This window comes from Alexandromys fortis, unplaced genomic scaffold (genome assembly GCF_014885135.2).
Source record: "Alexandromys fortis isolate MF-2015 unplaced genomic scaffold, M_Fortis_MF-2015_v1.1 scaffold_53, whole genome shotgun sequence".
Classification (NCBI taxonomy): domain Eukaryota; kingdom Metazoa; phylum Chordata; class Mammalia; order Rodentia; family Cricetidae; genus Alexandromys; species Alexandromys fortis.
The window spans coordinates 3,454,882-3,478,565 of record NW_026067939.1 but is presented as its reverse complement, the minus strand read 5'-3'; the positions used below and the strand labels follow the sequence as shown (position 1 = coordinate 3,478,565).

The following is a 23,684-nucleotide window of genomic DNA, read 5'->3' as shown; positions in this document are numbered from 1 at the left end:
GGAGAATTCCAAATTTCAGGGTCTGTATTATCACAGAGAAAGGTTTTCTGTTCCAACAGATTAACTGGAGGGGACACTCCGCAGTACAAGGCTTGCCCCGCAGGGGTCCTCAGCTCAGATCCCCACTCCTGAGGGCGCATGCCTACAAACCCAGGGTAGGGTGGACGGGGTGTGAAGATGCCTGGAGCTTGCCAGTCAGACAGGCTGGACAAGTTAGTAAGCTCCAGCTCTAGTCAGTGAACCTGTCTCAAAAAATAACGTAGAGAACAAGCGAGGAAGACACAACTACACACGCGCAGACACACGCTCACGCATGCAGACACAGACACAGACCAATCACTACACTCCACTTACACACAAAACAGACATTAGCTACTACACTTTCATTTCAGATGTCACTACAGAGAAGGAACAGAAGCAAAGTATTAACAGGAAACGCTGTTTGCTCAATGACATTTCACTAACAAAACAATTCAGTTGACATAAGGACAATAAAAAGTGAAGCTATTTCCATTTTTCTCAAGATATTCATAAAGGCACCATTTGGTGTATAATTTTAATGTTTATAATTTTCAATTCTTAAAGATAATCTTACCTGAAGACTTGGGATTGTTTTTGCTTAATTTTTAGCTCATTTTGTTGATGGTCTAATTCTTTCTGTATTCTCTGAAATTCATTTTGCTGCTTTTTTAACTTCATGCTTGCATCTTGAACTCTAAAAAATAAACAAACAAGAGTACTGCATGCTCCAATATTTCCTAATAAATAACATTTTAAAATTAAAATTGAATATAATAATAATGAAATAAGTAGCCAAAGAAAACTACTCATCTTTATATATACTGTATTAAGAAATAACTGCATCCCTTTGGATATCAGTATGGCAATTTCTCAGAAAATTAGGAAACAACCTTCCTCAAGACCCAGCAGTATTATCCAAAGCATCCAAAAGATGCTCAATTGTGTCACAAGGACATGTGCTCAACTATGTTCATAGCAGCATTGTTTGCCATAGCCAAAACCTGGAAACAACCTACATGCTCCTTGACTGAAGAATGGATAAGGAAATGTGGTACATTTACACAATAGAGTACTAGACAGCAGAAAAAAATAACATCTTAAAATTTGCAGGCAAATGGATGGATCTAGAAAACAACATATTGATTATGTAACCCAGATCCAGAAAGACAATTATCATATGCACTCACTAAAATCAACAAAGTCATTGATTTTATAAAATCAATAAAAAATAATAAAGAAAGAAATAACCAGCCGGGCAGTGGTGGCACACACTTTTAATCCCAGCACTCAGGAGGCAGAGGCACGTGGATCTCTGTGAGTTCAAGGCCAGCCTGGTCCACAAGAGCTAGTTCCAGGACAGGCTCCAAAACTACAGAGAAACCCTTTCTTGAAAAAACATGTAGATACCAAACCAAACAGTTGTTATTCCAGATAAAAAGAGAAGTACTTATTATAGGTGGGAAGTGAATACATAAATACTAAGTAAAAATAGAAAAAAAGTTCATTTGATTTTAATAATTGTAGTATGATTAATTAAAACCCAGAGACAGAAATTGGGGTTCAACCTGAAGGTCAGAAAAGCAAAACAGCCAGCCACTGGCTCTTCCCTCTACCTCAGTCTGAAATGGCGATCCCGCCTCCAGGAATCTCTGAGACTGGGTGTGAGAGCTGTCTCCTCTTGTCTTGTATTCTTCTCTAGTTCTGGGATTAAGGGCGTGCACCACTACTGCCTGGTTTGTTTGGCAAACTAGTGTGGCTATTGAGATTAAAGGTGTGTGTCACCACTTCCTGGTCTGTAAGGCTGATCAGTGGGGCTGTTTTACTCTCTAAGCTACAGGCAAGCTTTATTTATTAAAATACAAATGAAATATCACTACAATTAATAATGTACCAAACTTAAAATGTTAAATATTATATTAATTATTATAAGAAAAAATAGTAAACATTTGTTTTGATCCCAATTCCCACTGCCAAAGGCAACTGCTTTCAGTTTATCCTGTTCCCTTTAGTTTTGATTTCTGTGCTACTAAATAACATGCTTATATTATTTCTTAATATTTTAATTTAGATACAAATCAGTTAGAAATGGTTTTGCCACATATAACTAAGACTTGAACATCATCTCACACACACACACACACACACCACAGTTTCTCAGGAAACATTCAGGGTTTGCTGGCACAAGCGCATAAGGACGCTGAGACAGAAGGATCACGGCAAGTTTGAAGCTGAGTTATTTTCAACAGTGAATTTTAGGCCTGCCAGGACTACAGAGAAAGACCTTTCTTCAAGTAAAACATGATGATATCATAGTTTGTAATGTCTCAGGCCCCCGCAAACCTCCCAACTCGCTGGTCTACCATGTGGGAGTGTACACCTGACGTCATGGTTCATATCGGTGACAGAAGCTTCGGGCAGTACGTTCCCACATCTGATCAACAGAAGCAAAAGAACAATGCTTTTCAAAACCAATCCTGTCAAAGGGCCCCGTGTTCGTCTGATGAGTTTAAACCACATTGCCACACTCAGCTTCAAGCCAAACTGGATGATGCAGTCCTTGAACGGGGAAAATTGATCTCCAGGGTTAGTAACAGTTCTGCTACAGAAGAAGTAGGAAGGAAAATTGACATTGTAGTCCAGCAGCAAGCAGAACCAAATCTTCCTAACACTGCTGGACACCCGCACCTGCCAACTGCCCCTGTGCCCCTGTTCCTCATCTTTTCAATGCTAATAAAATAGCAGTTTTATGACGTTACATTCAGAGTCCCATCATCGTCACACTGAACACACTCTATGCCAGATTGCATGCTTCCTTACTTGAGATGAAACTAATATGCCTAAACATCACCCTCCTGGCAAAGCACAGTGTCCACTCTTACTGTACACATCATTCTGTGAAACAATTCACAAGACGCAGTATAGTACGAACTGGGTAGGCACACAGTTTCCTCCAGCATGGATAGTTCTGCACAGAGTGGGAACACTACGCTGCTCTAAGGACATGATGTTGTCTAGTCAGAGAGTGTTCCTGAAGATGGAGATTAACAGCATATGCTGTTCTAATGGAGAGAACTCTCTTCTGGGAGAGAGGTGACCGAGAGGCCTCTTGCCGAAGCAACCACGAGAACAAACACATTTATTACCATGGTCTAGTCTCCAGTTTTCATCATCCTGATTAAACTGGATTGTTTGAGAATCACTGAGTTAGAAAACAAATAGGGGATTAACTCTCTTCTTGATTATTTTTATTTGGATTGCCTATTAATATTAATTAATACATTTAAATTCCCTTCCATTCTTTCCCACTCTGTAGTAGAGCACGTAAGAAATACAAGAAGGCTGGGCACAGCTTTGTGGATCCACCACCTGTGGTCCACACGCTATTTCTGTCAAACTTCTGGGTCTCAAGATTATTAAAGTCTTCCCCTCCAACTGATTTTGCAGCAATCAAGAATGACAGACGGAAGCTTGGAGTCTGAACAAAATGAAATGGTGGGATCTTCAGGATCGCACGCTATCAAGGTCCCATGGGGAAAAGCTTCTGAAGATCAGGGGGAAGTTAGAACAGCAATGAAGAAATTCATCAAAACAAGCTAGTCTCCAGCTCCAGCTCCTGGGAAACTTCTGAGGTGGACATAAGCTGCCAATTATGGCTCCTGCAACTGTGCTTCTGGAATTAACCTGAACCCATTCACAAAATTAGATTAGCTCTCAAGAAAGCAGGAAGAGAGAGATAGAGTGGAGGGCAGATATTATAGACAGATAAATCACTAAGGATTCAATAAAACTAGAAAGAAGTCTTATATTGCAGAGGAACCATAAGCACTCTGAGAAACTCTAGGGCAGAAACCAAATGCTTTTACTTATTATGTGGCCCTATTGCAACTTCCAAACCATCAGCAGGAGAAGGCACTGGCCAGAAGGACTCCAGCATTAAGTACGGAGAACAGAAGCAATGTTTAAAACAATAGAAAACACTTAGTTCCCTTTTGAATGTTATCTGCTTTCATTTAAAAACTTAACGTGGAACTCGTATCATCCTACAGAATTCTTACTTGCCAAAACGTATCCTTTGCTGAGGTGAATTCAGTGTTAAAACACAATCATTATCCCACGTTACTAACATACTTTGTAGCACGAACACTAAAAGACCCAGAGACAGATATCGGGGTTCCTGCTGAAGATCAGAAAAGTAAAGCAGCCAAGCCACTAGAGAGATTTTACCTCTACCAAGACTCAGACAAAAAACGGGGTGATCCTGAATGCTCTCTTCCAACCTCAGACTCCACACTCCACTGAGTTCCTGTCTCTTCCCCTTTATATTCCTCTCTGCCCAGCCATATCATTCCTGTCTCCACCTCCCTAGTGCTGGGATTAAAGGTGTGGGATCCCAAGTGTTGGGATCACTTTTGTGTGAAGTCTGTTTCTCTTTTAGACAGGTTCAATCTTGCATAGCCCAGTGTGGCCTTGAATTTATAGAGATCCGCCTGCCTCTGTCTCCCCAGTCCTGGAATTAAAGGCGTGTGCCACCACTCCCTGGCCTGTGTGGCTGACTAGTATGACTGTTTTGCCCTCTGATCTTCAGGCAAGCTTTATTTATTAAGACACAAATGATATACCACTGTAATACTTAATGGACCCAACAACGTAGAAGAAAGGCATCTTGCACTGGCCTGAATCCACACTGCTTTTTAAGTTAACCTCATTTGAATAAAGTCACCTGGCCATTATTCTGTTTTTGACTATTGACTTATTTTTCCATGATCTCTTTAATAATATGTGGTTAGGCTATTGAAAGAATTGATTTTTCTTTAATTAAATATATTTTTTGCTAGGCTTATTAATGCAGAACAAATTTTAAAGTATTAACTGGAGCTGGGCAGTGATGGCACATGCCTTTAGTCGTCTCAGCACTTGGGAGGCAGAGGAGGCAGATCTCTGTGAGTTCAAGGCCAGTTTGGTCTACAGAGTGAGTTCCAGGACAGCCAAGGCTATACAAAGGAACCCTGTCTCAAAAAACAAACAAACAAAAAATATTAAATGTGACTTTAAAAATAAACATAAGACAGATAATTTCACAACAACAAAAAAAAAAGAAGGCAAAATTGTTAATTGTAATTGTCTGAATGGTAAGAGGATGAATAACAATTTGAGGACAAAATAAATCGCTACTCTGTTATTCTTAATAAAATTGGTCATATAAAATATTTATTCAAATATTGCTATTATTTTAGGGGAGAGCCAGGCCTCCTTTTCTGCAGTGTAGTCTATAGATTTGGCCAATCTCATACCAGACTGTCTTTGTGGGCTGTGGATACAGCCGAGGACCTGAGTAACTAGCTAGACAGGCCTTGGCTTAGATCCCCAGCTCATAATGCCCACCCACCTGCCTGCCTGCCGGCCTGTCTATCTGTACGCATGTATGTATATGTCACTGGGATTGCACACAAACAAAGATTTCCGAAGCCTGAGAAGTTCAAGGCCAACTCCTGCTGAGCCTGGTGGTCTTTCCTGCTCACGGGGAGTCGCTTCAGGGTCTCATGGTGCGAGAAGGAATGGCGAGGTGACAGAATGTCCTAGCTCAGGACTCTTCCCTGCTTCTGGTAAGACCAGGTACCAGGAGCCCAACATTAGGGACCAATTTACTCTAATTACATCCTTAAAATTTAGTCTAATTACGTTACTTTCAAAACCACCTAACTGCTTTTCAATAGGAATACATCTCAACTGAGTTTTGGCACAGGCAATCCAAATTCAAAGCACGGCATTCCCCTGTGTCTTCCTCAAGGACAGGACATTTACTTTCGTCCCTAGAATCAGTCTCCGCTCATTTCAGCGTGAACTCAGATGTGGACTGTCTGTTCTCAGTCAAGAAAGGCCCATTCTGGCTCCAGCCCTGTGAAATCGACGGAAGGCATCTACGTGTAGCGGCAGGGCAGGAACGAGCAAACCTTCTTACTCCACAAGGGAGAAACAGTAGAAAGCAAGGGGATAACGGGACCAAAGCGTGCCTGAATCTCGGCAGGGTAGACTGTGAATCATAACATTCCAGAATAATCTTCCACCCTCTATGCTGTCTCATGACACACTGTATGGACCTTCAAGGTCTTGGGCACCTTGCCCTCACAGCTTTCCTGGGCTATGCAAGGCCAGCTGTTCACTGCTGTCTTTCCCAGGCTGGCACACACAGGGCAGGGCTTCTGGGATCCACTCCACCACACTGCCCTCGGGGCGCCTTACTTTTCTCCTCAGAGAAATACCTGACAGACAACAGAAGACAAGCAGAGTGTGGTGGGGTCGTGACAGCAGAAGCACGCGACAGAGGCGCTCACATCTAGGCAGAGCAGGAAGCAGAGAGGCTTGGCCACAACAGACATCCATCACTTTGTAGTAACCTACTTCTGCCAGCTAGGCCACCATCCAAAAGGATTCACAACTTTCTGGAAGCTGTCCCACCAGCTAGGCACCAGGTATTCCAAAATAGGAGCCGTTGGGGATTCACATCAAACCCTAATACCCTAGCAGGGAATCTCTGCAAAGAGTCTTACTAATATAGACCTAGCTCCCCCAGGAGTGGGCAGACATTTAAAAATGTTCATGGGTCCCATTAGCATCCTATGAGTGGATGTAGATATTGCTGCTATAGTTTGGATCTGGTCTATATGTTAAAGGACAGGGCTCCCTGGAGTAGAACTATGGACCGCTTTCATAGTTGAGGCTTTGCGGGCAGTCTTAGGGCCCTGGGGGCGGGGGTGGACTTAAGGAGACTGTAAGACCCTCGTCATTTCCTGTTCCTCCTGTCCACTTCCTGGCCGTGAGATGATCAGCCTTGCTCTCCCACACTCTCCTCACCATATGTGCTGCTTTGGCACTGACCCAGAGCCAAGCGACCAGCCCAACACAGACAGAAATCCCCGAAACTAAGTCAGAACGACGCTTTTCTTTTTATAAATTGACTGTCTTGAGTATCAGCCACAGTGGAAAGCTAACATGGCTGCCAAGCGGTGGCAGCAGCAGCCATATCTGGATCTGTGTGAGCCACAAGGAGGGTGGCTAACCCTGTCCTGGGGTTCAGGGAGCAGAGGTCCCTTCCCTGACAGTTCTGACATGGGGAGTATCTGCCTTTCCTCCTTGGCTCAGGCCCAGTGAGCACAGAGGGTCACAGAGATGCTCTGGATCCATTAAGATCTCTCTTCCACCCTAGCGGCAATGAACACTGGCTCCCAGCTAGGTGCCTGTCTCTTTAACAAGCAGTCGCTGGCCACACCTGAAGGTTCTCTACTGAATGTGCTTCTATCCTTGGCATGGCCTTGCTGCAGTTGCTAAGTTTTACAGTTTCCTTCTTAAACTATACATTAGAAGTTGTCTTTAAATGATTCTTTTTCTATTTCTTTTGTTTGTTTGTTTGTTTCGTTTCGTTTCTCGAGTCAGGGTTTCTCTGTGTAGCTTTGGAACCTGTCCTGGAACTTGCGCTGTAGATCAGGCTGGCAACAAACTCACATAGATTCACCTGCTTTGGCCTTCCAGGTGCTGGGATTAAGAGTATGCACCACCACTGCCCGGCTTCTTTTCCTATCCTGCTTGACGGCACAGCGGACGCAACCATGACAGCCCAAAGGGGTTTAAAATTTTTCCTGGTTTTCTCGTCTTCTCACTCCTCATCGGAGTTGACCTAAATGTTTACAGCATTCAGATTATTCATTTCCTGATCTCGTCTAAACTCTTTTGGCCTCTGCTCATTTGCTCCTGGCATTAATTTCCTATCTTAGCCCACTTTCTGAGAATACCGCTGACTGTGTGATTTATAAAGAACAGAAGAAGCCTGACAGTGGTGGCGCACGCCTTTAATCCCAGCACTCAGCCCTTGGAAGGCAGAGGTGGGCGGATCTCTGAGTACGAGGTCAGCCCGGTCTACAGAGCAAGCTCCACAACAGCCAGGGCTACACAGAGAAAGCCTGTCTCAAAAAAAAAAAAAAAAAAAAAAAAAAAAAAAATTCAGTTCATGGTTCTGGGGGCTGAGAGTTCACACAAACTCCCTGAGGTGGCGTACGACATCACATGGAAAGTGAGGCACATACACTTGGTGTTTGTGACAGACACTCTCTCCAAATAACCCACTAGTAAACTAATCTCTTCATAATGGTAGAGCGCTCAGGACTACCTTCTAAAGGACCTCACCTGCTAATGCCTCAGAGGGGGATAAGTTTCAATGAGAATGTTGATGGGTATGTTCAAACCATATCACAAATTATTAAAAAATGAATGCATAAGAAATGTAATATTGACGAGCCATGTGCTAATAAACCCATATAGCACTTTTAAAAAACAATTTCTTTTTATTTTATATGCACTGGTGTTTTGCCTACATGTATGCATGCATGTCTGTGTGAGAATGCTGGATCCCCTGGAACTGGAGTAACAGAGCTGCCATGTGGGTGCTGGGAAATGAACCCCGGTCCTCTGGAACAGCAGACAGTGCTCTTAAGTACTGAGCCCTTTCTCCAATCCTCCAAAGAGCACTTTTTTTCCTTTTTGGTTTTTTTTGAGACAGGGTTTCTCTGTGGCTTTGGAGCCTGTCCTGGAACTAGCTCTTGTAGACCAGGCTGGTCTCGAACTCACAGAGATCCACCTGCCTCTGCCTCCCAAGTGCTGGGATTAAAAGCGTTTGCCACCTCCACCCAGAAGCACTGGTCTACACATACGCTTTTCCTAGAATGACCTCAAGACAATGATGCATGAGTTTCTGGAAATATTCAGGTAACTAACTTGCACAGTGTCCAAAGAATTACTAAAACGTATAACTTCCTTGCCTTGCCTTTTCATTTGAAGTAGCAATAACTGGAAAAGAATATAAGTATAAGGAAAAGAGAATATGTGGCAGCTTCCAGTCAGTATTTTTAACTTTCTGATAAAACTGTAATTGTGCTAGGAACAAAAAGGTAAAAGTTGTTGAATCAAAAATATGTGTGATATGCCACTGTGAGGTATAATACCACACCAAGAACAGTATGACTTCTAAAACAAGGGAGTGGTGTCTGTCCCCAAATGGGTAATGGTTAGGTACAAGAAAGAATCGGGGGGAAGACAGATACCCTGCAGTATGCTTGTGCTGGTGAAGAAGGCAGAAAGAGGCGTGAGCACACATGTCTTTGTATTGCTGGGAGAATGTAAAACCTTCCTGGATACAAGTGTCTGCTTGCATCATGGTCTATTCGAGCAGCTGGGGAAGAATTGGAAGAGAAAGGGAGAAAGGGCATTATTTAGGGATAACAGGGAAGAAAACATTGCTAGAAATACTTTTATTTTCTTCTTAAAATATAATAATGGAAAAAACATGGGTTAGTATGTTTACTTCCAAATCGAAGACGATTGGGGGCTTGATTAGTGCTGTAACGACATTTTAGAATGCTACCCAGCAAATACCCAAAGAATAATTCAGCAAGATATTCAGATGTTCTTCATTTCACCTTCAAAAATATGAGTAAGAGAGAAAAACTCCTTATTCAAAGTTCAAATTATCACCTCAAACTCTGAGGAATACATGCAGTTGTTATTTAATGGTGGTCAGAGAGCTCCTGCATCAGCCAAGAAGCCATCTTACTCTCCCAGCTTTCCTGCCATCAGGAGCAACTAAACAATGTCTACAGGAGACCCCGCATCACGGCTCCACGCCTACAGCCAATGCCAGTACAAGATGCAATGACTGTTGCTAGATCATCAAATAACGGCATCGTCATCTCTAAGGAGATGGATGCACACACAACTGTATACACTAATCTGCACAATTGGGGGCTAGAGAGGAAACTCAGTGATTAAGACCACTAGCTGGTCTTTAATGGGACCTGGGTTCGATTACCAGAACCCACATAGGATCTCACCATTGGCTGTAACTCCAAGGGAGCTGACATTATCTTCTGGCCTCTGTGGCCAGAAGACATACATGCATACGTGCAGGCAAAACATACATACACACAAAATATTTTTTAAAAATATACTTAAAAATATACTCAGTTGATATTCAGTAATTATAAAAAGTAAAATATGATCAGAAGACAATATTACAAAATAGAAAATCTAGATTATCTGTAAAACTCAAGTAACGTAGGCAAACAAGATGGTTGGCAAACAAGCAGGTACATTCTTGCCACTAAGAACATAAGCCTGATAGCTTAAGTTCAGTCTCTGGAAGCCATGGAAAGGTGGAAGGAGATAGCCAAGCCCACAGAAATAATACCTTTGAGGAAGTCATAGACGTAGAATATTTTCCATACAAAATTTAACCAGAGGACACTTTCCACAATGACATTCTTGGGAATCTTTTGGGAAACACTTTATATCATTAATTTTATAAGAACTCTTTCTGACTGTTTTTTACTTAAATGTTAACCCATCACAAGAATGCCAGACAGAGCCAGGCGATGGTGGCGCACACCTTTAATCCCAGTACTCGGGAGGCAGAGGCAGGCGGATCTCTGTGAGTTCGAGACCAGCCTGGTCTACAGAACTAGTTCCAGGACAGGTTCCAAAGCCACAGAGAAACCCTGTCTCGAAAAACCAAAAAAAAAAAAAAAAAAAAAAAAAAAAGAATGCCGGACAGAGAGAGAGAGAAGGTAAAGGGATCCGTAGTGTTCCGAGGAAGAGCAGAAAGTGAGTCCTGAAGAGGCTTTTGCCTGGGTACACGAGCTGCGCACTACAGTGGAAACTCTGGCCAATGACTGAGTCTGCTCCATCAGACTTCCAGCCCCTACACAATTTCAGGACTGTTTTAGGCATTGCTTTTCAAACCTTTCTCATCTCTAGTGCCTGACTTTTTTACCTCTAAGTGTACCCTTGGCCCACTGCTTTGGATGTGGGAGCCTCCTTGAGAAAGCCAATGTACTCCAACTTGGACGATCTGGAGCGTGCTCACTACCCCAAAACCAATTATAGTTTCTCTCTCTGAGAGGAAACTGACATTTCTATACCTGAAACTCTGTTGTTACCATCTTGTTAAGTTTAATACTATTATTTTCCTGGTAAGCGAGCAGTAATACCAAATCAAAAGAAACATCAAGAGAGCTAAGAAGCAGTGTTTCCACAAACCCTTAATCATAACATTGTCAACTTCACAGGGTCTGACTCATCTGATCTTCAGATATCAGCAGAGAGCCCAGGCCTTGCACTTCAAGAGCCATTAATAAAAAATCCCACCCAGGAAGGCCTCCTCATTGCTTGAAGTCAGAGACCATATTATTACCTTTATATTTTTATACTCTCGAGAATATCAAAGGGAAAGCTCCTTTGACAACCCAAGGTATAATCAGCTCCAGAGCCTCTCAGGAGCCGTCTGCTGCACACCCTCCCAGGAACAGTCTCCTCTACACCCTCTCAGGAGCAGTCTCCTCTACATCCTAGAGTTAGCATGCTGTGCCAGAGGCAGGTAACCGCAAAGCCATAAACCATGTGGTAGCACATAGGTTAATGTAAATTGGTTAACTTAAGTTATAAGAGCTAGTTAGGAACAAGCCTAAGCTATAGGCTGGGCTTCCATAACTAATAAGAAGTTTCTGTGTCATTATTTGGGAGTTTGTAGACTAAAGTAAATCCATCTGCAAACGGCAGACCATTCTCAACCAACAGGCCAGAAAGACCTCAGATCTGCCTGATAAATACGAGGCCACCTCACACGTCTGACTGCACACGCACTGACGGGAAAGGACAGACAACAGAAACAAAAGTCAGGATGAAGTTTGCATGCATGGTTTGTGATGGAAATATTAAAGCCATTTCTGCTCATCGATGTCAGAAAAAAATAATATAGAGTATGTTAGAAGTAACTAAATGGATAACACTAGATTTAGGAGCTAATTAAAGCAAATCCAGGAACTAGTAAATCACATAGTACTTTGTTGTCTGGATTTTATGACTTTTATGGACTTGAATGAGAACTGATTTATACAATAGCCTATCATTTAGTCAAATGCTAATCTAGATGGCTTTTGGAAAACAGCAGAGTTGAAAGGTTATGCAGCACTGGAGGAGTTAACTGAGCTGTGGCTTCTCAAATTCCACTCCCCTTCACGTCGGCACGCTAAGAAATGTTAGTTCAGCACGTAATGGAAATGCTGATACTTCGCTGATACAGAAACGGCTATTCTTCTTTTCTTTCTGCCCTTGTACTTGCTCTAAGGTCTCACACAGCCCAGACTGAATTTACTACGTAGGTGAAGATGACATTGAACTGTGTGGTCTTCCTTATTCCACTGCCCGAGTGTCAGGATGACAGCTGCATGTTTCTGTGCTGTGATTGTCTCCACTGTGGGATGTTCAGGGCTTTTGGAAGACTACCCCAGCTGGCTCACTGACTCTACACACCTGATGGAGGGGTGGGAGGACCACCAGACTCTACCCTGAGCAGCAGCCTACTCCCTAGCACCTGCGGTGCACAATGCTGCCTTGTTTGCATGTGGCCTCCGGGAAGAGCTAAGAGTATGTAAGCCAGGGAAGGCTGGAGGGGCTCCACCTGTGCAGCTGTGGGGCGTCCTCCTCACTGCTGGGTAAAGGCTTTCCAGGTTTGGCCTGCTGCAGTGAGGGGCACCCAAATGCCTGTAAGTAATCCCTCATCTATTGGTAAGGAAACAAAACAACAACAACAACAACAACAAAACACCTCATCGGTTTCCCAGAATGAACAAGGCAGCATTTTTGTTGGGACCTTAGGAGATGGGATAGATATTGCTGACTTCTCCCCCGGGAAGAAATTTTTGTAACACATACCCACTTTCAAAAGCACTCCGTAACAAACCAGAGCTCTGTACATGTTAACACACAGCTGAGCTACACCCCCAGTTTTTAACACCAAATCTTTGAAAATCAATTTTCTACAACTAAAAAGGCCCTGATAATGATATAAAATAACAAAAATGTACAACTATTGAACATTTTCTATGTCCAGGCACTATGCTCGGTAAATTACGTAAACTGCCACTTTAAACACGGTAGCATTCCTACTAGGTGTCTTTACCGGGACCAGCTGACAGGTGCAGGATGGGAGGCAGAAGGGCACGGTAGGGAGGCAAAGGAACACGGCCACCCAGCCGGCAAAAGACTGAAGTGGAATTTGGGCACAGGCATCCTGACTTTATCCTGTTCCTGCTGAGTGGCTGGATGGTACTTTGTTCTCATTTTGATACTGCCCTGCATATCACTTTATAGTCTGTACTTTGATTCCCAACTTAATTAAATTAATGCCAATGGGAATTGACAGAATCCGAGGAAGGAGGAACAGTATTGTAGCAAAACAGAAGTGACCAGCAGTCAAATACCATCCATGGTATGAGCATACAGGAAAGCTGAACAAATTCCCAAAATGGTTTAAAATCCCACCGCAAAGCCCAGAGGTTCTCAGAGGGAAAGGTCTCTAAGGAACATTTGTTTCCGGGATCAGAGGGTGTTTTCAGAATCAACCCCAGTGAGTCTGTCTTCAGCCTCTTCTCCTGAGATCCCAGAGCTTGCCAGACCACAGATGATCTCTCTCATCCCCCTTTGCTTCCAATCTCATCTCAGATCTGAGCAGAAGTCAGAAAGGAAGGAACTGAGAAGGAAGCAGGAGGTGCGGGGTGGATGCGGCTGGGTCTAGGCCGAAAGGGCTTGGTTTTGTTCTTTTGCTTTGCTTTCCCACTGCAACTAATAAAACATGAGTGTAGTTATGGGGGACAAAACAGGTTGTCAAGGCCAACCCTTGCCACAAAGCCTACAGTCTGCCTAGTTGTTGTCTTCTCTCCCACACTAGTGCGAAATACAGGCCAATATTATCATTCGGCGCCAAAGGAAATCACTGGTTTTTTTTTTTTTTAGATTAATTCATTATGTATAGAGTGTTCTGCCTGCATGTCTGAAAAGGGCGCCAGATCTCATTATAAATGGTTGTGAGCCACCATGTGGGTGCTGGGAATGGAACTCAGGACCTCTGGAAGAGCAGCCAGTGCTCTTAACCTCTGAGCCATCTCTCTAGCCTCAAAAATAATTTCACTTTTTGGGAATGATGTTAGGACTCCTGCTCTGGTCTCATGCCTCCCATTTTGGACCCTGCCCCTCAGCAGCCCGCCAAGGGTCAGTTCCTGCCCCGAAGCCCTCAGGATCACATCTACAGTCTGTTTAAGACCCGGCCACCACACCTGCCATGTGGTCTCTCTCCTGCCTTTCTGAGAGTCACCCAGGAGTTCCTTTGCCCTGCTTATTGAAACCTGGTTCTATTAATTTGGTTGGATTTGGCTTATTGCATTGGCAGGAAAACCAACAACCAGCGATTTTCAAAATATTTATTAAATGAGTGTTTTGACTCCATGTATATATTTGTGTCACATGCTTCACTGGTGTCTAAGGAGGTCAGAAAGGACAGCAAACCCTGGATGCTGGAAATGCAGACAGTTCTGGATGTTGGGGAATGAACCCAGGTTCTCTGGAAGAGCAGGGAATGCTCGTAACCACTGAGCCATCTCTCCAGCCCCTGCTCTTTATTTTCTTTTAAACCTTTTAAGCAAGGCCTCACTGTGCAACCTTAGGTGGCTGGGAATTGTAGACTGGATTAACATGGAAATCAGAAATCTACCCGCCTCTGCCTCCTAAGTGATGGAGTTAAAGCTGTGCGCCACTACCCTGGACCAAGCAGCTGCTTTCTAATGCAGTGACAATCTGAGTTTCGAGTCAACAGCTAAATTTCTAGACACTCATTCTTAAAAAGTATTTATTATTTATTTATTCATTTAAGGGCATGTTGTGCCTATGTGAGTTTTTAGGTTTGAGAGGACAGAGCATTAGGGCCCCTGGAAATGGAGTTACAGTCATTTGTGAGCCACTTAGTGTTTGTGCTGGTTTGAATGAGAATGCGCTCCATGGGCTTGTGTATTTTGGTTCCTGGCTGATGGACTGTGTGGAAGGATTGAGAGGTATGGTCTTGTTGGAGGAGATATGCTGCTGAGTGTGGGCTTTGAGTATCCCACACCGGAACCCATCTGTCCATCTGCCTGCTGCCTGTGGATCAGGATGTAAAGCTCTCAGTTACCGCTTCAGCACCAGACCCGCCCACTTCCGAGGATGATCGCTGACAAACACTCTGACACTGTAAACCATACTCGCCCCATGCCCATGATGATCGGGACGAACACTCTGACACTGTAAACCATACTCGCCCCATGCCCATGATGATGGCGGACGAACACTCTGACACTGTAAACCAGACCTATCCACTGTCCATGATGATCGCGGACGAACACTCTGACACTGTAAACCAGACCTATCCACTGCCCATGATGATAGCGGACGAACACTCTGACACTGTAAACCAGACCTATCCACTGCCCATGATGATAGCGGACAAACACTCTGACACTGTAAACCATACTCGCCCCATGCCCATGATGATAGCGGACGAACACTCTGACACTGTAAACCATACTCGCCCCATGCCCATGATGATCGGGACGAACACTCTGACACTGTAAACCAGACCTATCCACTGCCCATGATGATGGCGGACGAACACTCTGACACTGTAAACCAGACCTATCCACTGCCCATGATGATGGCGGACGAACACTCTGACACTGTAAACCATACTCGCCCACTTCCCATGATGATCGCGGACGAACACTCTGACACTGTAAGCAAGTCCCCAACTAAATGCTCTCCTTCACAAGCTGCCATGGTCCTGGTGTCTCTTCACAGCGACCAAACAGTGAACACACGAGTGCTAGGGACCTGGCCCAGATCCTTTGTCAGAGCAGTAAATGATCTTCGTCACTGAACCGTCTCTCTGGCCTGAAATGGACAGAACTCTAACCTGTCTCCTAGCTAAAATGAGAAATAAAACATTCAGCCAAAGAAAACAGGATAACTAACAAAAAGTCTAAGGTTCTATCTACGTGTACAGGAAAATAAACTTTCTGCTTTAGAAAGTAAAGGCATTAGACCATTTAGTTAATTTTTCCATGGCACAAACAATATGCTCTCTCTTCTTTTTCTGTGGTTCAGACACAAGAACACAAGCTCCTGTTTCAAGTGTGATGCTACAAAGACCTGAGAACGCTGCAGGAAGATGACAGACAAGAATGATGTTGGTAAACATGCCATGAAAATGCTGCTTTTAACAAACAGCTTGAAAAACAAAGATGCTCTAAATGCAAAAGACCAGGGAAAGAGAAGACAAACATTAACAACAGAAAACACAAACAATAGCAGCAGACTGGGCATGTCCAGTCTGCTCTCTCCCCACACAGCAGCAGACTGGGCATGTCCAGTCCGCTCTCTTCCCCCTCCAGCAGCCCTCCACACCTGCTGGCCGACTCTAACCAGGCATTTCAGTATACGCATTCCATTTCTCCATCTGCTTCTTCAAAGCATAATGAAAGAAAAAAGTCATTAATTTCACTTCATAAAGCTCTTTATTTTGCAAAAGCAAACTTACTAAGGAAAGGTGAAGGAAAACCTAACCAGCAGACAGACATGTGGCTCAATGAGGAAATTTTATGAGTTTAACATTAGCCCTTGAGCTTGCAGCTTAAGGGAATTTTGCTAATAAGACTGATCCTATACTACAGCACCTTCCAATTACATATTTTTAAAAGAAACGCGGAATGACTGCCTTTTTGGCATGCCCCTACCTATGACCCCAAACTTCCCCGAACCCTGTTCCTTTTTAAACATCTCTTACACAACCATACCCATTCATATAGTTTCTTTAAACATGGCAAAAAAAATTACCGAAAGCATAAGTTCAGCAGAATTCTAAACTAAAAAAGACATTCTTTGCATTCCCTGATGTATATTCTTCCTTATGTCATGTTTTTCCTCTTCCTTTCTGTGACATGATCTTACTGTATAGCCATGGTTGGCATCAATCTTACAGAGATCCACCTGCCTCTGCTGCCCAAGGGCTGGGATTAAAGGTGTATGCCACACCCAGGACTTGTACCATGATTTCAAGCAAATACTAGCCACATTACAGATAAAACAACTTCCTTTAGTTCAAACCTTGTTCAGATGTTTAAGCGTCATCTGGAAAAAAATTAGAAAAATGGCTATTATTTTCAAATGAGTTAATTTATATTTCTTCAGAATTTTGTTTAAATAGCATTGCAGGAAGATCCTATTAGTGCCACGATCTCAGCACAATAACTGTCACATTTTAAATGATTTGAAGTTTTAAAATAAAAATGACTAAATTAGATCAATTGTGGAATTAAAGCTTATGATTATGGGTTGCTGATTGTTCACTCCCAAATATAGGGGTGGCTTTTATCAATATGTAATTTAGAATGTATCAGTTTATCATTCAAATATCTGTCAGTGGAAGATTAAGAATTCAAAACACTGTTCTGATGGTTACATAAAACATGTAAAAAGAGTTGACAGTGCTTTTAAATATGAAGTCGTGTTTCATAAAAGAAAAAATCTATTATGCTAATATAACATGTATTAAAAATATTCCCTATGTTTTGATGAGAAAGTAGAAGAAATGGATAGCTCTGTCAAAGAAAACGTTAAATCTAAAAAAAAAAAAAATTCGAGGTACAAAACAAAATCAGAAAATCTGGGAAATGCTGAAAAGACCAAACTTACAAATAACTAGAATAGAGGAAGGGGAAGAACCCCTGAACAGAACATCATTAGCACAGGCATTAAGATCAACAAAAAAAAAATTGGACTTTATGAAACTTAAAAGCTTCTATATGGCAAAGGACATCATCATCCCAACAAAGTGACAGTCTACAGAAGAAAAGATCCTTACCAATTATATATCCAACAGAGGATTAGCATCTAAACTATATAAAGAACTAAAAACAGTAAACACTGAACATCAAGAAAATAGCTCAATTAAAAGTGGGATATAGACAAGATAGAGATTTCTTAAAAGACAAAACACAAACGACTGAGAAACATCAAAGATGTTTTTTAAGATCTTAGCCATCAGGAAAATGAAAATCAAAACTACTTTTGAGATTTCATTTTACACCAATCAATATGGATAAGATCAATAAAACAACAGCTCATGCTGGTAAGGATGTAGGAATAAGGGAGCACTAACCCATTGCAGGTGGAACTGCAAACTAGTACAGCCAGTATTAAAATCAGCTGTGGTTCCTCAGGAAACTGGGAACTCATCTACCTCAAGATCAAGCTATACCACTCCTGGGCACACCTGTGAGGGCTTCTTACATCTTCTGAGGCAGGAAGCTCCACTTGTAATCAGGGCCTTCTTTTAGCAGCCTATATAAAAGGCATGGAAGACACTCTTGTTCTCTGCCTGCTTACCTTTGTTCTCACTGGCATTAGAGCCTACTTCTTCAGGATTCTGGCAGATTCTGAAGACCCGTTGGGACATCCAGGCTTGTGGACTGAACAACTACTGGATTTTTGAACTTCCTGTCGGTAGACAGACATTGTAGCACGGGGGGGGGGGGGGTAGGCTCTCCAATGGAAGGGAAATACAGTATATTATTATAGTGGGGAGACTAGAGTGGGAGAACTAAATGGAGATGAGGTTGGAAAGGTAATCAAGAAAATATGGGGAAGGATGACTAACACTAATGGCCTTTTGCATGGACATATGGAAACATGCTACTACAGAAACGTCCTAAAATATACACATATACGAAGGGAACCTAAATGGAGTCCAAATAATACTCTAAACAATACCCCAACTAGACATCTTATGCCACCAGGTAAAACTCCAGTCCAGGAATATGTTACATAATCTTGAGTTGTTGGCCAAAGGTGTTCCATGAAAATCTCCCCCAAAATGAAAACATCATAGGTATTGCCAAGGTTATTTACTGCTCTCCACAACCTGCTAGTGAGGCCCTCATATGGAAGACAAGACTTACATGTTATTAAACACAGAGAAATAGAGCTTGTGTCTAACTAGAAGCTTCACTTGTATTGACTAGCATTCATGGCTACCAGAAGCAAAAGTGAATTATCAATGTAATTGCTACAGTGACCTGCCTACATGATATACTGGTACAATAGTGCACAAATGTTAAAGGAGTAACCAACCATTTTTAATTGAATTTGAGGCTTACTACATGAGAAGAATTCATACCTGACACTGCTGAAGTGGCCAAGAACCTGAGACTAGATAGGTCATAGGCCTAGGAGAAAACATGGTACAATTATCCTACTAAAGAAACAGCAATAGAATGACAAAAGGCAGACTAAAACACCCATATGTCAGCGCCTTGCTCAGTAATCATAAGAGAAGCTTCTTCTTGCGATAAATAGGGACTAACACAGAGACTCGCAACTGGCTACTGTGCAGAAAGAGGCTTTGGGGCACTCAGTCATGAATGGGATGGCTTCATCAAACCCCTCCTCTCAAGGCTCAGTGGCCTACGCAGAAGGAGGGTGAAAGATTCTAAGAGCCAGAGGTGATGGATGACTCCAAGCTAACAGTGTCTCCCAGACACAACGGGACTGAGTCAATACACATATGATCATGGAGACTATGGTAGCACACGCAAGGCCTACACAGGTTCCAGTTTGACAGGGTCCTAGCACTGAGAGGAAAAAGTGGGCACAGCTCCCAACCCTAACAAGAAACTATCTGCAACTGATATCTGCTGGCAAAGGGAAAATCAGTTTTCTCCAATTGTGTCTCACTGGGTTTATTAACCACACTTCAGGTCAGGCCCCACACCCAGGAGTAGTTGGGCAAGACAAAACAAACTCAGTGGTATTTTGTAGACTTTTTGTCTCATTTTGCTTGTTTGGGTTTTTTGTTGTTGTTGTTCTTGTTATGCTTGTCTTTTGCTTATTTTGATTTTCATTTCTGTGTTTTGTGTATGCTTCTTGGTTTCATTTGTTTCTAATGAAATTAAAAGAATATACAGTTGTGTAGGTAAAAGGCTGGGATAGTCTCTGGAGGCAGAAATTGGGAAAAGGAAAAAACAGATCAAAATATAATGAATGAAACCCGCCTAAAAGAAAAATTCCCTATGAAAATAAATGTGACTTCTATTAACTTTTATCTCATGTACAAGTCTGTTTTTAACACAAAGTCCATAAGTCTTAAGATTACCTATATAAGTATAGATAAAACAAAAGTATATAATCATTACAAAGTGAACTTTTATTTCCTTTTTTTGCTTTTGATTATAAGAGCTAATCCCATACTTAAATATGTATGATCCTTCTTCCTGCCTTCTTGCTATATCTTGTCAACAATTTATGCTAGGGAAGTTTCAATGAATAATTTTCTATGTTTCCATTCTCTGTGCATCTTTGATCCTTTCCAAGTAGAACAGTAATTCTACAAGACGCCTCCTGTCTGGCTGCAGGTAAAATACATCCCTCCTCTTCGGAGGACAGACAATGACAAAACCGATGAGCAATCACATACAGGTGACAAAATGCATGCCCATTAATAAAGAAATGCAATATAAATTCCAGGAAATTATTATTATTCAAAGTTGAGTTATAGCCAAGTGACATCTTCCAATGTCATTAACATTCACCTGGATCCAAGAAGAAGCAAATCAAGAAACACCTTTCCTAAGCAGCACTCTAAGCATTTATCTAAATACAAATATTACAGGATTCAGCATAAGTAAGGATGCATGCTGAGAACAGAATATGAAGAGCCAGGAGGCATATTAAAACCAGTGCAAATGATGCAATTCACGGCAGAGAGCCATCTGTAGACATACACGCATTTAGTGTTAATAGAAAACAGGGGTGACAGCAAGAGATATATTGCTTATATTTCTTTTTTCTTGATAGAAATCATTTAAAGTACAAAATATAATGCATGAGCTTGAGTACCTTCCAGGAGGTATATAAACACTTCTAAGTTACATACAGTAATAAAATAAAAATGAAATGCAGTATGAAAATCTTGGCTTCATGATTCATTTCATGCTTTAATAATATAGCTATAATATGATACAATTCATCGAACAATTGGTAAATAACATGAGCACACCACTGGGCTAGGTCCTGTAGACAACACAAGGAAAGAGAAAGCCTGTTTCATTCTTAGTAATTCTGACATAATTTAAAAAAAAAAAAAGATTTAGAAAATACTAACTGTGCTGGTCGGGTTTCACAAACTTGACACAACTAGATATGTCTAGAAAGAGTAAAACTTATTTGAAAAAAAATGTCTCCATAAGTTTGGACTATAAACAGGTCTGTAGGGAATATTCTTGATTAATGGTGGATGTGTGAGGGACCAGCCCACTGTGGGTCATTCCTAATGCTATTAAGACAAGATTTATTAACAGAAAGCATGCTCAGTAGTAAGTTCTCTACTGAGATAACTTACTATGAATAAGATGACCTCACGTTTATAGTTCAATTTGGAATGTTTTGAGAGAAAATTGAGGTTCTACTAATAATGATTCTTGCGTAGTAGGCTAAATCTATGATTGAACTACGAAAGGGCTAGCTTTAAGAAGGGTCTGGTGAAGCATGCCCGCACTGGGAAGTAGAAGAAAATCAGAAATTCAACAATCCTTTACTACATGAGACCCTGCCTCAAAACAAACAAGATTCATGTAAACTAATAACCCGATAGAAACCTGGACAATTTATGTGTGCAGTTAATCAATGTGCATGTGAAAAACTGTTCACCTTCATTAACAAAAAGAAGCTTAAACTAAATACCAGGGCGTAGCACTTTTTTCATGCATAAGAATAAAGAAAGAGTATTGATATTTTAAAAAGTGTAAGGATGGCCAGTTGCTAAGTACATGGTCAAACTTAATTAATCATGTCTTCTCAAAGGTTTAATTTTGTTTTAATAAAAATCAACATTTTACATTGAAATATTCTTTTGGTATTTTTGTTTCTGAGAATTTATCGTATGGAAAAACATGTTCAAAGCAATATAAATATAAATAGTACCTATAAAAATAAATAGAAATAGTATAAATATTGAAAAGAGAAAAGTCAAGTAAATTATTATATATCCCTCAGAAAAACATAGACATAGTAAAAAGCAAGATGGATCTGTATGCATTAATGGGCAAAGATTTTCAGTACATACAATTAAGCGGCGAAGTCACAGAACACACTTCATATATTATTTTAAAATATCTATTAAAAAATACCAAGCTACAAATATAACAGAAATCTACTTATAACAAAGGTAAAGAAAGGCGCAATAAAGGATACAGAAAAATATACAGTTGGCCTGGAGCTCACAGCTCCTCCCTCAGCTTTCCAACAGCTGGCAATACAAGCATGTACCACCCGGCCTCCCAAATCTATTTTCTTTCAGACTAAATAAGAGGCAGAAAGCATATTCCAACCTTTTGTTTTTGGATTCACTGTCAGTTTTGTACTTGTCAAACTCCTGGCTAAGAGACTGAAGCTTTTCCTGAAGTCTCTTTTCTCGCTCTACACTTCCTTGATAAAATTTCATTTCTTCTTCCACTGCTTTCAGTTTTTCTTCCATAGCCTTAAATTCATGAAGTATTAGGTAGCTGACGCCACAGTATTTACAAACTGTTTCTTCAGGAGACATCTAGGAAACAGAACATATATTTATTGAAATGTTATGTTTTTAATCATGAAAAATAAAGCTCAACCAAAGATGTTATGCAACCATGCTGGTGAGACAAACCTGCTATGTATCAACCATGCTGATGAGACAAAGTAAATACATAGCCTGCTATGCTGCTGGAATAGTCATCATGACACTGCCTGCATCTGGATAAAATTTCTAAAACCAACACGAATCTTGAAAGGAGAAAAGATTTTCTCAAAGAAATGATCTCTCTGTGGTATCAGTAAGAAATATTTACTCTTCAAATATCTTTTACAAAACAAAACTAAAAATGCTAAAAAAAAAAATCCTTACAACTTTAGTTCTGAGATGAGTTTTCTATCATGTCAGAAGGAACCCATGGCCTTTAACGGCCAACTACACCATGACCCTTTAGATCAGTGGTTTGCAACCTGTGGGTCGAACCCTTTGGGGTCAAATGACCCATTCACGGGGTTACATATCAGATATTTACATTACAATTCATAACAGTACCAAAATTACACTTATGAACTAGCAATAATGCTATGGGTGGGATCACCACAACATGGAAGAACTGTATTAAAGGCTCACAGCATTGGAAAGGTTCAAAACACTCCTCCAGAAGTCTCTGACTTACTAAGATTTTATTCTATTCATTTATAAAATGATGGCACTGAACCCAATGAACTCTATTCTCTTACTCGACTTCAATATTTTAGGATTTTTTATAGAATTTAACATTCTGTCCAAAGTTACAATAGAAAATGCATTTTAAACTTATTCTCTTCTTTGTTATACTTATTCCATAGATTAAAACTGAGACTCCTGAAGTTTCAAAGCCAAATAAAAGGAGAGGATGTTAAAATTAAATCCAATTCTTTTGAAGAACCAATACTTACATATTTATGCACCATATCATATTTATCTACCATGGGTATATGAGTTCTTGTGTTCTTCAAATAAAGTGTGTGTGAAGCTCTGGTCAATACAAGGACAGTGAAAAAGCAAGCCAGGAAAAGGACCCTACTTTTTTATCTGTCTTAAGAACAAATAGTCCTTGGGTGGCCTATGTTTGATTTGTTTTTCATAAAGGTAAGAGAGCTCCAGGGCACCAAAATAAAGTCAATTCTTAGATTACTCAATAAGGACTCTTTTA

General features: G+C 41.2%; 1 protein-coding gene across 4 annotated transcripts in view; it reads right to left on the bottom strand.

The window, feature by feature from the left end:
- Positions 1 to 23,684, bottom strand: part of Lekr1 (leucine, glutamate and lysine rich 1) — a 118,647-nt gene that overhangs the window by 80,414 nt on the left and 14,549 nt on the right. For all 4 annotated transcript variants that reach the window (XM_050147479.1, XM_050147482.1, XM_050147480.1 and 1 more), the window contains exons 3-4: positions 22,311 to 22,525; positions 596 to 715 (exon numbers count right to left, since the gene is read on the bottom strand). In XM_050147479.1, coding sequence (XP_050003436.1) covers positions 596 to 715; positions 22,311 to 22,525 — 335 coding nt within the window. The remainder of the gene's footprint in view (positions 1 to 595; positions 716 to 22,310; positions 22,526 to 23,684) is intronic.